Below are 13,777 nucleotides of genomic sequence, written 5' to 3'. Positions count from 1 at the left end.
AGATGGGAGTGGGCAAGAAATGGTTAACCCCTTGTCCTCTGAAGCCCATCCTACCTGCACCAACACTTAGCAAACCTGTACAGTATTATACTACTAAACCAGTACAATAATAATGTCAACAACGTATTGAACACTTACCGTTCTGGGTGTTTTTACCTGCAGAGCAAACTCATGAGAGGATTAATTTCATAGAAAAATGAGTGGAGTCTCAGAGAAGTGGCTTGCCCAAGGTCACATATCAACAAAGGGCAGAGGCTGGATTTGAACCCTGGGATCTTCGACTCCAGTTGGGACCATGGAGTCACCAGTTAGACTGACCAATAGTTAAACTGGCCTGTCTGTGAAACTCCAATCCCGCAATAACTCATAGCTTTAAGCCGTCTGTTTAAAGGCTTAATGAATAACAATTTCCAGGATTTGATATCACACAGCCGTGGTTTTAAATACCACCTCTGCCGCGAAGCTCCCATCTTGCTTTGTGACTTTGTGCCATTTATGAGCCTCAGTTTCCCCACCCTGAACTGGAAAGATCTGAGAGTCTCTAGAACGGAAAGGTCCGTACAGAGAGGAGCATGGGGGCCCCATTTGGAGGTTACAAAGCTGTTTGGAGGCAGGGGCTAGACGAGGGGATCCTATTCACAGTTAGAGGCTCCGGAGGCTACCTCCCCGGAATTCCGCAGACACCAGTTCGGGACCCCTTCTGGGCCCTGGGCCAGGCCCAATCCCTCCCTCCCTCCTTCCCTCCTTCCTCGGTAAACTCCTTAAGGGGGTGGGGCTGCTGTTTTCTGAGACCGCCTTCATCCCTAAGATACCGCCTATGATTGGCAGTCTAACTAGGCCAGGTCATTTCCTAGCTCTGATTGGTCTAGACGCCCGTCCGTCGGCATACGGCCCCTCCCCCTGGGGAGAGACTTAAAGGGCCGGCTTTCTCGGCGGCCGCGGGATGCCCCCGCGCTGACCGCCATGGGCCCGAGCCCGCCCGCGTAGACGCGCCTGGGACGACCCCGTGCCACCATGTAAAACGGCGCCGCAGGCGGACGCTGGCTTCTCCGCCTGGGATCCCCTCCGCCCTGCCCCGGGCTGCAGGGCCCTAGATGAGGTGAGCGGGGAGTGGGCTCTGGGAGGGGGACATCGAGGTCCCTGGGGCTTCGACATCGGAAGGGGTGTGCACAAAGCCAGTACTCGGGCTCTTAGGAAGACTTCGACCCCGCCGTAGTGGCTTCGACCCCGCCGTAGGGCTTACTAGCACCTGAGAGGCAGGGATCTGACTCTGGGGAGGGGACCTGGCGTGGCGCAACTGCATCCCCCTCCGCAATCCGAGGTTAGGATTCCACTGGAGTGGGGTGGCGCGACCCGCTTCCCCTCTATCAGCAAGTATGGGCCTTCGGAGGCCGTGCCTTCAGCGCGTCTTATCCCCGCGGCGCCCAGGATGGAGACGGGGGAGGGGTTGGTCCCAGCTCTAGGCCCTAGACAATGGGGGTGCGCTGCACGGGTATCCCCCTTGAGTTATGTAACTGACTGTAGTTGCCATGGACACGGAGGGGGTGGCCCAGGGAGCAGCACAGAGGACCGGAGGCCCCCACAGAGGGCTTTACCTTGTCCATCCTCCTCTCCACCTTTGGGGATTGTGTGTCAGACCTCCGGAAGCTAGGGTACTGATGGGGGTACAGACTGTCTGGGCTTCAGCTTGTCCGTCTGCAATACAGACCCAGTCTGGGGCTTGCAGAGCTGGCCAGGGCCTTCTGGAGCTCAGTCCCTAACCCCCTCCCCCAGGGCCTCACCTTTCAGGAGCCAGGTTCAGAGGCCTGGATGGGCGCTCATTGGCATCTGCACCTTTTTAGATGCCTTCAGAGGCAGGCAGAATGTGCCCATTTGGTAAAAGTTAGTTAATGAGAATGTGTGCCTGAATGGATGGGTGGATGGATGGATGAATGTATGAATGAATGGGTTATGGAAGCCATAGCTGCTGTGAGCGGGGGTGGAGGGGTGGGGGGGATGGTCCTCATTTGCCACAATGTCCCCCCCCTCCAAGAAGCAGCCCTGGATTATACCACCTTCCCTATGGACACCTCTTGGGGTCAGCCGTAGCCATGTCCTTCTCTCTAGGACAGCCTAGGCTAGCCCAGGAGGGTGGCCAACCCCCAGGCAGGCACTGACTAGACAGACAAAACATCTTGGTGCTTGGCTGGCTCTGGCCATTTAGACAGCCCCTGAGATGGCTGTGCCCCCACTTGCAGGACACACCATGCTGACTGGGGTGACGGACGGGATCTTCTGCTGCCTGCTAGGCGCACCGCCCAACGCCGTGGGGCCGCTGGAGAGCGTCGAGTCCAGTGATGGCTACACCTTTGTGGAGGTCAAGCCTGGCCGTGTGCTGCGTGTGAAGCACGCGGGGCCTGCTCCAGTCCCCAACCCGCCTCCACTGCCGCCAGATGCTGCCCAGGGAGACCGATCTGGCTTGGTCCGCTGCCAGCGCCGAATTACCGTTTACCGCAACGGGCGGTTACTGGTGGAGAACCTGGGCCGGGCACCTCGAGCTGACCTCCTGCATGGGCAGAATGGCTCGGGGGAGCCGCCGGCCGCCCTAGAGGTGGAGCTGGCCGACCCAGCAGGCAGTGATGGCCGCTCAGGCTCAGGCAGTGCCGGGAGTGGCAGTGGTGGGCGACGACGGCGAGCCCGGCGCCCCAAGCGCACCATCCACATTGACTGTGAAAAGCGCATCACGAGCTGCAAAGGTGCTCAGGCCGACGTGGTGCTCTTCTTCATCCACGGTGTGGGTGGCTCCCTGGCCATCTGGAAGGAGCAGCTGGACTTCTTTGTGCGCCTGGGCTATGAGGTGGTGGCACCCGATCTGGCCGGTCATGGGGCCAGCTCGGCACCCCAGGTGGCCGCAGCCTACACCTTCTATGCGCTGGCAGAGGACATGCGTGCCATCTTCAAGCGTTATGCCAAGAAGCGAAACGTGCTCATTGGGCATTCATACGGGTGAGCCAGTGCTGTGGTGGGGCTAGCGGGGAGCAGTGGGGGAGGGTCACAGGGACTGGACACACATTTGCCCAACACTGACTTCTCTCCTTGAAGACTCTCATTTATGACTATAACAAGATAGCAATGCCCGCCTCCACTGCTGTTGTTTCCTATCCTTTTAAAGTGGTGTTTCACAGTCCCAGCACTAGTGACATTTGGATCAGGTCATTCCTCTCTTCGAGGGGCTTTCATGTGCACTGTAGGATGTTTAACAGGCTTCCTTAGCCTCTGCCTGCTGGTTGCCACAGGTACAGTGGCCCAGTGATGGTCATGACCATCAAGTGTCTTCAAAAAAAAAGGGGTGTCTTCAAATAATAGGTTCCCTAGCAGTCAGAATCATCCCTGGCTGAGAACCATTGTCTTTAAGTTAAAAAATCAGTTGCTCTGGGGCACCTGGGTGGCTCAGTGGATCAAAAATCAGTTGCTCTGGAGATCCCTTCCAAGGAAGGGGTAATTAGAATCCTATACAGTCTTTTTACAAGGGCACAGGTTCCTATAATTCACTCCCACTAAAGGGGTGATGCATGATACCATCCAGCATCAAGGTGAGTGTCCACTTATCAAAGACTGGGCCTGGGTGCCTGAACACTGCCAGGTGGTACCACTCATCTTTACCCAGGAGGAAAGGCAGGATCTGATCTGCTGGCTAGTTTGAGAACCACTGTTTTAGCGGTGTGGCCCATGCAATGAGACAAGACAAAGAAACGTTCCATATATTTCTGAATGAAAGGAAGCCAGGCTGGAAAGTAACACAGCTCCTGTTTGTTTATATGAGAACACCCCCAAAAGTGGATGTTTACACTAAATGTTTCCTTTGATTAAATGAGTACCCATCTGCGGTAGTTCCTGTGACCTCATAACAATGCTACGAGGACAGCCCAGTTACTATTTTGCAGATGTGGAGACGGAAGTTCAGAGAGGTTAGGTAATCTCCCCAAGGGCACACAGGGAGTCACTGGTACAGTGAAGGCCAACTGACTCTTGCTTGTATCCTGTTCCCCTTTACAGCTAGGGTCTGCAAACTTTTTCTTAATGGGCCAGATAGTAAATATCTTAGGACATATGGTCATCTCTTTTGGAGCCTCTTGCAACTCTACTGTCAAAGCAAAGCAGCAGCCATCATGGTAAACAAATGGGCGTGGCTGTGTTCCAATAAAACTTTATTTACTAAATAACTTACAAATTTACAAAATGGTAAACAGTTTACCAAAACAAATGGCTAGCCCACAGGCCATCGTTGGCCCAATGAACCCGACTTTTGAGGGAGTGAGGAGCTGGACTGTAAGGGCTCTTTGGGCTGTACCTTCCCAGCCTGCATAAGGCAGGCCATGTGCCGTGTCCAGAGACTGGGGACTGAGGATCCTCACAGGAGAAGGACAAGAAACAGGGACCTTCTCTGGGAAACCAAACAGTAGCAGCGTAATCAGAATGCTTTCTTAATACTTGGCAATAAGTCATTCTTACCACTTTGCGGGGCATGGCTGCTTTAAGGATCTGATGAAAGTTCTGGTTTTGAAGGGGAAAAAATTCACTCTCAACAGACACATAGTCTTATAGGTTAGAGGCACTCAAGATGCCTCCCTCCCCCCATCCCTCCCTCCCACCCAGTGCCAGTGGGCCCCAGGGGAAGAATGTTAGCCTTCAAGGACCTATCTCTGGGTGAAGGGAGGGCATTACCTCCCTCACTACCTGTATCCTGCTGACCAACTCCCTCCAACCCTCCACATCACCCATCTACCCACCTATGCATCCCCAGTGTCTCCTTCTGCACGTTCCTGGCTCATGAATACCCAGACCTGGTGCACAAGGTCATCATGATCAACGGCGGGGGCCCCACAGCCTTGGAACCCAGCTTCTGTTCCATCTTCAACATGCCCACATGTGTCCTGCACTGTCTATCACCCTGCCTGGCTTGGAGCTTTCTCAAGTGAGTCAACCTGGCCCCAGTGAACCCTGGCATCTCCCTGAGTTGGGGGGAGGGGAGGCTGTATTGCTGCTGGGACGGGCATCGGAGGTGCCCCTGGCGGCCAAGCTGGCACAAGGCCTCCAGGAGTGCATCCTCACCTCCCAGGGCTGGCTTTGCACGCCAAGGAGCCAAAGAGAAGCAGCTGCTGAAGGAAGGCAATGCGTTCAACGTGTCATCCTTCGTCCTGCGAGCCATGATGAGTGGCCAGTACTGGCCTGAAGGTGACGAGGTCTACCATGCTGAGCTCACTGTGCCCGTCCTGCTCGTTCACGGTATGCACGACAAGTTTGTGCCAGTGGAGGAAGACCAGCGCATGGCCGAGGTAGGGCCTTGGCACCAGAGCCATCACACGCACCCCAGGGGGATTCTGCCTTGTCTCCAGCCCCAGGGAAGGGAGAGGTTAGATTGAGAGTGCGATCCAGAACATGGGGCTGCCGTGGTGCCCTGCCCAGTTGGGATTTGTATAAGTGCCCAGGGATGCCATATGGAATTCTGGGAGAGGTCAGGCGGGGGATCTTTAGATCAGAGCCTACTGAGAAAGTGTCTTGGGATCCTCAGCACTGGGACTAGGTCTGCACCAGCAGTTCTTAGCCAGCAGGGATTCTGAGCCCCGGGAGACGTTCGAAATGTCTACAAACTTTTTTGGGTTGTCATGAGTGGGGAGGAGGGGCTTCTGATGTCTGGTGGGGGGAGGCCAGGGATGTTGCTCAGTGCCCTGTAGCGAACAGAATGGCTCCACAGCAAAGAATGTTCCCACCCCAAGTGTCAGTAATGCTAAAGTTGAGAAGCCCGGCACGAGAGACCTTGACTTGGCTTGAGAGACCTGGTCTTTCTATCTCGGTGATTCTCACTCAGCAGTGAATTTGCTCCCCAGGGATACTTGGCAATGTCTGGAGACATTGTAAGCTGTCCCCCTGTGGGGTGGGGGAGTGGGACACTGCTACTGGCATCTGGTGGGTCCCGGCCAGGAATGCTGCCCAACAGCCTACAGTACACGGGACACCCCGCACCACAGAGAATCGTCCCAGCGTATGTGTCAGTAGTGCTGGGATTGAGAAAATCTTCTCTGGATGTACTGTAGCCACGTCATAAATGTTGAATGAATACTGAGGTCAGCAGGCTATCCTCCACCTCCGCCTTTGAGTAGAAGTAGAGGGATGAAGGGTAGGCCACAGGAGAGACTTCCTAAGACTGCAGGCCTGGTGTGGATGGGCTTGGGTGTACCAGGGCAGCCTGCCTTTGCCATCCTGAACCTGTGCCCCCACCCCTGCCCCCGCCTGCAGATCCTGTTGCTGGCCTTCCTGAAGCTCATCGATGAAGGCAGCCACATGGTGATGCTGGAGTGTCCAGAGACGGTCAACACGCTGCTCCACGAATTCCTGCTCTGGGAGCCCGAGCCCTCGCCCAAGGCCCTGCCCGAGCCCCTGCCTGCGCCCCCAGAAGAGAAGAAGTAGCCGCTGGGCCGGCCGGGCATCGCTTGGTAAGCCAAGGAGCAGCAGGAGGAAGCCAGGGGCCGCCCCCACGTCCGCAGCGCGGACCACCTGGGCGGGCTGTTCGCTCCGGTGGGCGGAGTCAGGTCAGGGAGACGCCCCCAGGCCCCCAGGCCGGCTGGGTAGGGCATGGCGTTCTCGGGAGCCAAGTGGGTACACCGCTCTCCACTTCCATCCTGCCGGACCCATCGGTGTTTTGGGGTCGGAGCCGGAACCCCCGTGGAGGATGACCTTGTACAGAAGCCCCTGTCCCTCAACGCCGCTCTCTGTCTTCCGTGTCAGCCGTGCTTGATCCTGGGACCCTCAGGGCCCCGCCTCATTGCCCGAGACCCTCCCCACCCCCCATTTCTTGGCGCTGGGAGCTCTTGTTGCCCAAGTGGGGGGGAGGGAGAGGGGGGCTGGCACCACCGAACCTGCACATCTCAACTTGTAACTCAATAAAAAGAAGTGACAATCTGAGTCTCTGGAGGACCTGTGCTGGGTGATGGCAGGGCAGAGTCGTCCTGAGCCTCAGTTTCCCCGTCTGCAGACTGGGCTGATGCAGGCGCCACCCCCTCACGGCTGACTTGCAGAGAAGTGAGGGCGTTGGCTGTCCAGGCTTCCTTCCCGAGTTCTCCCTCCCTCCTCAGAATGCAGGGGCTGCTTGGGCAGTATTCCCAGAACAGAGGCAGATGGTGAGCTCCGGGTCCCTGGAAGGCGGGAGGCCGTCCAGCTGAGGTTCATACAGGGGTTAAGGTGAGCATCAGCAGACGTTGCATGGGCTGGAGCAGCCATAATGGAGGGCCACCTGTATACAAAGCCCTGTGCCAAGTGCCTGACGCCATCGTTTCATTGAATCCCTTTTATGCCGCGCCACTCAGCAAGTCGGTACCTCTTACTATCCCATTGTATCTTTCAACCTGGTTTAGGGTCGCTTTTGCCATGAAGATAGTTTTTGTTCTGTTTTTTTGTTGTTGTTGTTGTTGTCGTTGTTGTTGTTTTGGGTTTTTTTTTTTAAGCCAACGAGTCTGCCTTTCTTGCCTGGCAGGATTTCCTGCCCTACAGCCATGCTCTTACTCCTCTATATTTTCTAATGTCTGTATCTCAAGGGTATAACTCTGGCTTGTGTGAACGGTGCAGGGAGAGCATCATCCCTTTAAATTACTACCTCTTTGGTCCTCTCCGCACTGGTTTGTAAGTCCACCTTTAGTTTAGACCGGAGTTTTCCTGGTGGCACTGTTTTCCACGAGCAAATTCTTTTGTAAAAAAAATACTGTGTTTGTTTATTTGAGAGTGCGGCACATGGCGGGGGAGGGTGGGCAGAGGGAGAAGCAGTTCTCCCTGCTGAACAGGGAGCCCGATGGGGGACTCCATCCCTGGTCCCTCAGATTAAGACCTGGATGGAAGTCAGACACTTAACTGACTGAGCCACCCTGGTGCCCTTCACTAGCAAATTCTGGAGACATTTTTAATTGTGGCAACTGGGGGTGGGAGGAAGTGGGCGGAGCCCACTGGCATCTAGTGGGTGGAACCCAGGGATGCTGCCCAGACACCGAACAACGCACAGGACGGCCCCTACCTCAAAGAATAATTTGGTCTCAAACGTCAGTAGGGTCCACACTGGGAAATTCTGTTGGACAAATCTCATCTCTCTTTCTTTGTGGGGGGTGGGGGTGTCTGGATTCTTTCCCAGTGACTTCTCTGTGAATTCCTGGGCACATGGCACACTTTTAATTGCTATCACTTTATCAAGAGACTTGGTGTCTGCGGGCCTCCCAGTCTTATACATGAGGACAGGGAAGTTCAGAGAACTGTCCTCAGTTTGGTCAAAATGGTAGAACCCAGAGGCACATGGGTGGATCTGTCGGTTAAGGGTCAGACTCTTCATTTCAGCTCAAGTCATGATCTCAGGGTCCTGGGCTCAGACCCCATAGGGGGCTCCTGTTCAACACAGAGTCAGCTTGAAATGCTCTCTCTCCTTCTGTCCCTCCCACAGCTAGCGCGCGTTCTCTCTCTTTAAATAAACAACTAAAATCTTTTAAAAATAAATAAATAAAATGGTAGAGCCCAGCCCCACTTCAGAGCCCAGGCCCCTAATTACCATACCAGCCATTCCCCAAGAGTAGCCAGGAGCTCTGCCTCCAGGAACTGAAGCAGGTGGAAGGAGCAACGGTTACACCCGCCCCCTGCAGGACCTGGTTGGCTGAGCCAGGATGATGGGCAGATGGTCAACCCAATGAGACGGCGGATCCTCCCAGATCTCTAAATACACTAAATGCTTTTAAGAAGCAACTTCCAGAAAATAAAACGATCCCGTCAGCACCTCACCAGGATGGCAGCTTGGCATTTACTAAAACTCTTAACATATGGGGAGTCTGAAATCGCATAGCATCCCCAGGAAATCAGTTATTTATTGCCTCTTAGAGCGGGAAGAAACAGTCTCAGAGAAGCAAGGGAGACCCGAGTAGCACAGCTACCCCGAAGAATGCTGCTCGCTCACCCATAACCCCAGTCGCCCTCCCGGGCTCTGCCCACAGCTCACCACACACAGTCGGCCCCTCAACAGCGTCAGGGCGCCTCCCTTCCGGGAGATTTCCCACCTGCAGGGTTCTGTGCCCCACACTGTATATCCTGCCTCTGTTTACTCCCGTCTCCACCATGACCCCCTGAGGTAGGACTTGTCATTGTCCCCACTGTACAGCTAAGGAAACGGGAGTCTCAGAGAGACACATTATTGGTCCGAGGTCCCATAGTTGGGAAGCAGAGAAATCTCTCTTGATCTTGGCCAATTTCCCCAGCCCATCCCACAGATGAGTCCCTGTGTCTGGGAGATAAAAGTGGATCACAAAGACAGGACAAAACTGCCAAAGCACTAGCACCTTCTGAAGCCCTGGAATGTTCCAGAGATCCTTGGGTTCCCTACTTGTTCTCCCATGACGGGAAGCTCCAGAAGTTCCGTCTGTAACAAAGTCCTCCCTCAGCTGGAGGGGAAGATACAGGTCGCTGCCCGCCCACCCCTTACCCCCTGGCAGCCTTCTGGAGATGGGTGGTTGCCGTCACCACGGGGCAGACATTCAAACACCCTGATCTCTACCTAGGCTAGGGGCTAGCTCCCCCGGGACTCAGCCACGCGCCTGGATGTCCTGCGGCCGCAGCTCTCGCTCACCCTCAGCCAAGAAGACAAGGAGGGCGCGGTGCAGCAGGTGTACCCCCAAGCGCCGGCGCCGGGTGGCTGGCCAGCCGGCCACGACTCCGTAGCAGTGTCCTTGTTTCTGGTTCGTCAGTGTCTGGATCCCTGGAGAGAGGAGGGGTCAGGGGCATCCCTGGAAACTGCTGGCAAATGTGACAGCGACCCCCACTGTGTATTGCTCTTAAGCAAGGACAAACCAACAGAGCAAACAAAATATGTATGAGTGCAGGTACAGAGTTGGTGCTCAATAATTGTTCATTGGATGAATGAATGAGCAGCTCTGAGAGGAGAGGGATGAGGTAATCAGTAGATCAAAGGTCCCTCTTGTGACTCCTCCCCCTGCCCCATGGGCCAGGCACCTACCTAGAGCAGCCACGAGACAAGCCTCTCGAGTATAAGCCTCCACAGCAACCACGTGTTGGAAGCAATGCAGGGAGACCACACCACGGCCACTGGCCCAAATGTCCAAGATCTGGTGCACTTTGGGGCAGGCCTGGGGGACCAGGGTGGGGTCAGGGGGTCTGCCCTCCCATCCCCTCCTCCCTTCACTTCCCCGTGGCCCAGCTGTCCCTGCTGTGCCCCTGATCTCTAGCCCCACACCTGCTTTCCTGGCTGCCGACGGAGCCTGAGGGCCTCCCAGAGGTGGACATCTGGCCGGGCCCGCGTCCCTTTCCCCACATAGAAGATGGCACGGACAAAGGTCCGAAGGCGTTCAGCTGGGGTCAGCGAGAAGGCGCGAGCTGGCAGGTCTTGAGTCTCCCTGGATGAGGGAAGTTGCTCAGAGAGGACAGTTGCCCCAGAGACAGTTTCTAAGTTCACAGAGCAACCGGAATCCATGTCCAGTGAGCCCCATTTTCTAAGGCAGAGAGTGGCGGATGCTCCCCGGGGATACTCAGCAGCTTGAACTGGGTCTAACCAACCTTTTCTATATACAGAAGGTTGTATCCAGACAGGGCCAGTCCCCCTTTTAAAGATACAAAGCAAATAAGAACCAATCCCTGAATTTTTCAGCTCCCACCTCATCATGGAGTCATCCCTGCTCCAAGTACCTGGGGTCCAATAGCAGATACGTGAAACTGGACTTCGCGAGCCCCTCCCGCCACCTGCTCTTGGGATCTGGCCGCTCAAACTGCTGCGCCAGTTCGTCCTCATCTGCCTGGGCATCTGGGATACAGCCTGTCCGCAGGGCTTCGGCCAGCTCTGGGCTGCGCCCTGCAAAGTCTGAGCCCCAGATTGGGGAGGCGGGAGGACTGAGTCAAGGCAGGGAGAAGAAGGGGCTGTTTCCCCAGAGACAAAGAGTAAAAGAGGCAGGACTGAGAGACAGGGTTCTCTGGGAACTCCCAGAGGCTCCTTGCACTCTGGAAGCCCCGATCAGACTAACCGGGAGCAGCAGCACGGGTTTCTTCCAGCCGCCGGAGGTAGTACGGCCGAGTGAAGGGTGTGATGGGGCCGGGGCTCTCGCCAAGCGCTCGGAGCCCTCGCAGCAAATCCAGGTCAGACACCACAGGGACCAGAGGGCACCAGCAAGAGGGGATGGGGTCCCTGTCACCTGTGGAGCTCCCCTCGTCCTCCGTCAGCCAGAGGGCAGCCACATCACTGTCGAGGGACACCTCTCCATCTTTTAGGAAGCGGGAATCGGGGAGTCCTGGCGGTGATTCCCGAGGAGGGCTTGAGGCAGAGCTCCCATCTGGGAGGGATATGGGGGAGGGGGAGGCATCTGGAGAGGTCAGAGTCAGGGCCTGCAGACGGGTATTTAGTTCTGCCTCCCTGTCTGCTCTGGCAGTTCGATGCACCAGTGGAGGGGTACCTGGAGAGCTGGGCATTCTCTGGGAAGGTCGAATACCAGGCAGGAATCCCTGCTTGGTCTGGGGTAGTGACCTAGCCCAGGAGGAGGTATGTGGGGCTGGGTCTTCAGTTCCAGAAGCTTCAATCGCAGTGACGAAGGAGCTATCTGAGCTGTAGTCCCATTGTCCTGGGGGTTGCTCCAAGCCGCTATCCTGGTCAGCAATCTCAGGTTGGGCAAGGAGGCTGGGGAGTCTGGGGCTGGCTTCCAGGCCCATGTCCCTGCCAACACTTCCGCCCAGTGCTGTGGAGGCCTGCGTCACACTGGGAGGTCCAGAGGGCCTGGTGTCCAACCCTTTTCCCCAGGGGTCTGGGCCTAAAGTAAGGGATGAGACTGAGTCAGAGGGAGTGAAGAGAGCCAGAGAAAGAGATGGGGGTTGGACCAGACAGAAGGAGGCAGCTGGAGTCGCAGGAGGGAGAGTCGGAGGCAGACAGCTTACCAGAGACAATGCACCTGAGACAGAGCCAGAGTGGACATCAGCGGGACACTCAAATCTGGATCAGAGGTTAAGCCCCCCAGTAAGCGCAGGCCCCACGTACCGTCAAGCTCGGGCTCAAGCTCAGGCTCCTGGCTCTCTGTCCCGGTCGGGGTCGAGATCTGGGTCGGAGTCTGGAACTCCCGAAGGAGTCGCATGCAATCATGGTGCCCCTGCTGTTCTGCCAGGTCCAGCGGCCGCAATCCGTCCTGTAGCGGCGCGGTCAGCAGGGGGCACCCGAGGCCCTCTTCCCACCCTTCCTCCCTCCCTCCCTTGCTCCCTCCAGGTTCGCCCTGCTACTGCAGGAGCGGGACTCCCACCTGGTCTCGCAGCGCGGGGTCCGCTCCGTGGCCCAGCAGTAGCTCCAGGCCACGGCGACAGCCCCAGGCGGCAGCCACGTGCAGCGGCGTCAGTGCCTCGACCGAACTGGGACAGGAGCAGAGGAGGGGTCAGGGGAAGAGGGAATGTGATCGCCGCCTCCGCACCCCGGAACCTTGGCTCTCGGGCTCCTATTGCCACTCTCCAGCCAGAGACACCATCCCCGGATCCTAGACACTGCGTCCTCGGCCAAATTCAAACCTCACACCCCAGCCCCTCGACCTAGGATCCTCAGGAACCGCCCCCCATCCCCAAGCCCCACCCTTGGACACCGAGTCTCCGCCCCGGACTGTGGGATGCCCTCTCCCAGTGGGCGGCCGAGGCCCTCGGACTCGGGAGACCCCTCCCCTCACCCCGCCCTGGGCCTGGCCCCATCTCACCGAGCGTTGGCGTCCCCGCCCCGGCTCAGCAGGGCTTCTAGACACCTCAGACCGCGCGGGTGGCGGGCTCTGGCCGCCAAGTGCACGGCTGCCGCGCCATCCGCTAGCAGCAGGTTTGGGTCGGCGCCGCGGCTCAGCAGCTCCTCCACGGCCCTACGGAGTGGGAGGTCAGAGTGGACCGCGACCCTCGCCCCGTCTCCGGCCCGGCCCCTCACCCTCCTCACCGCGGCTCCATCTCCCGCAACGCTGCCCGAAGCCGCTGGGCCAGGCGCGCCGCCGCGTCCATGCTGGGTCTGTCCCGGAGCCCCACGGCCTTGCCCGCCGAGTTCCAATTTCCCGCCGCGGCCTTGTGCGCACGCGCCGCCCCGCCCCCCGCCTCGGGTGTCCGTGGGACGGCGCCGCGCAGTGTCCCCAGCCAAGCCGACCTGCGCCGCACCGGCGTCCACATCGGGGTTCTCGAGCTCTAGTGCCTACGGGGACCATGACACCGAGTGGCACTCAAGCAGGGCCTGGGGCCGTCGATAAGGCCGGGGCGGGTGGAGGCCACCAAGTGTGTCATTATCTCCTGTCAAAAGCAGGGAAATGCGAACTCTCCCTGAAGGAGGGTGTGGCGCTGCCTCCCAGGGTCTGGAGATGCCCACAGGGTATTAGGTCTCCCAAAACGTTTTGCCCAAGGGGGCTTCCGTGGACGAGCACAGCCTGGACACTCTGTAAAGCTTCAGTTAACAGCTAACGCCTCTATCTTTGTGTGGCCCGTTTCCACTCCCAGGGAAACGGGAGTCCACTACTTTGAAGCGCTGGGCCGCTGAGGGCCTTAATATTCCCATCTGCGAAATGGGAGAATCATCTCTTCCAGGCTGTTGTGAAATGGAACGAGTTTCACCACAAGGACCTGGCCCAATAAATAATAAGTGCCCAATAAATGCTCATAGGGAGGAAAATAAAGCTGTTTCTGTTTTATAAATAGAATCTAGTTGCCAAACTTTTTGCACAATCGCTCATCATCCAGGAAGATAGCTGATGTACACCTGTTGTATCTGTCTCTGGTC

The 13,777-nt window shown here is 57.1% G+C and overlaps 2 protein-coding genes across 5 annotated transcripts; one reads left to right on the top strand and one right to left on the bottom strand.

Moving 5' to 3' along the window:
* Nucleotides 1–888: 888 nt before the first annotated feature.
* Nucleotides 889–6,942, top strand: ABHD8 (abhydrolase domain containing 8). Of its 2 annotated transcripts, none has more exons than XM_059389360.1 (5): nt 889–1,099; nt 2,238–2,985; nt 4,784–4,954; nt 5,099–5,315; nt 6,277–6,942. In XM_059389360.1, exons 2-5 carry the CDS (start codon nt 2,246–2,248, stop codon nt 6,445–6,447), a joined length of 1,299 nt encoding a protein of 432 aa, XP_059245343.1. In that variant the 5' UTR covers nt 889–1,099; nt 2,238–2,245; the 3' UTR covers nt 6,448–6,942. The 2 variants fall into 2 exon arrangements, with proteins under 2 accessions (XP_059245343.1, XP_059245344.1); XM_059389361.1 differs by having other exon boundaries at nt 5,099–5,265; nt 6,277–6,399.
* A 1,906-nt stretch (nt 6,943–8,848) lies between these two features.
* ANKLE1 (ankyrin repeat and LEM domain containing 1) lies at nt 8,849–13,510 on the bottom strand. Of its 3 annotated transcripts, none has more exons than XM_059389357.1 (9): nt 13,154–13,510; nt 12,729–12,881; nt 12,291–12,396; nt 12,035–12,179; nt 11,034–11,810; nt 10,702–10,873; nt 10,253–10,616; nt 10,016–10,145; nt 8,849–9,757 (listed from the first exon to the last, which is right to left on the bottom strand). In XM_059389357.1, exons 1-9 carry the CDS (start codon nt 13,174–13,176, stop codon nt 9,585–9,587), a joined length of 2,043 nt encoding a protein of 680 aa, XP_059245340.1. In that variant the 5' UTR covers nt 13,177–13,510; the 3' UTR covers nt 8,849–9,584. The 3 variants fall into 3 exon arrangements, with proteins under 3 accessions (XP_059245340.1, XP_059245339.1, XP_059245341.1); XM_059389356.1 differs by having other exon boundaries at nt 12,953–13,157; XM_059389358.1 differs by having other exon boundaries at nt 10,253–10,412; nt 12,953–13,155.
* Between the last annotated feature and the right edge of the window lie 267 nt (nt 13,511–13,777).

The sequence above is a fragment of the Mustela nigripes genome, chromosome 2, assembly GCF_022355385.1.
Source record: "Mustela nigripes isolate SB6536 chromosome 2, MUSNIG.SB6536, whole genome shotgun sequence".
In the NCBI taxonomy this organism is placed as follows: Eukaryota; Metazoa; Chordata; class Mammalia; order Carnivora; family Mustelidae; genus Mustela; species Mustela nigripes.
This window is presented reverse-complemented; position numbering and strand designations above follow the sequence as displayed.

What these genes read in the sequence shown, in the direction of transcription:
- ANKLE1 (XM_059389356.1), bottom strand. Translation starts at nt 13,014, where the DNA reads ATGGACGCGGCGGCGCGCCTGGCCCAGCGGCTTCGGGCAGCGTTGCGG. An exon ending in ACCCCGCGCTGCGAGACCAG is followed by an intron (nt 12,180 to 12,290) that starts GTGGGAGTCCCG and finishes GCGCCGCTACAG; the next exon opens with GACGGATTGCGGCCGCTGGA. An exon ending in TTGTCTCGTGGCTGCTCTAG is followed by an intron (nt 9,758 to 10,015) that starts GTAGGTGCCTGG and finishes TCCTCTCTCCAG; the next exon opens with GGATCCAGACACTGACGAAC.
- ABHD8 (XM_059389360.1), top strand. Translation starts at nt 2,246, where the DNA reads ATGCTGACTGGGGTGACGGACGGGATCTTCTGCTGCCTGCTAGGCGCA. An exon ending in CTCATTGGGCATTCATACGG is followed by an intron (nt 2,986 to 4,783) that starts GTGAGCCAGTGC and finishes ATGCATCCCCAG; the next exon opens with TGTCTCCTTCTGCACGTTCC. An exon ending in CTGGCTTGGAGCTTTCTCAA is followed by an intron (nt 4,955 to 5,098) that starts GTGAGTCAACCT and finishes CTCACCTCCCAG; the next exon opens with GGCTGGCTTTGCACGCCAAG.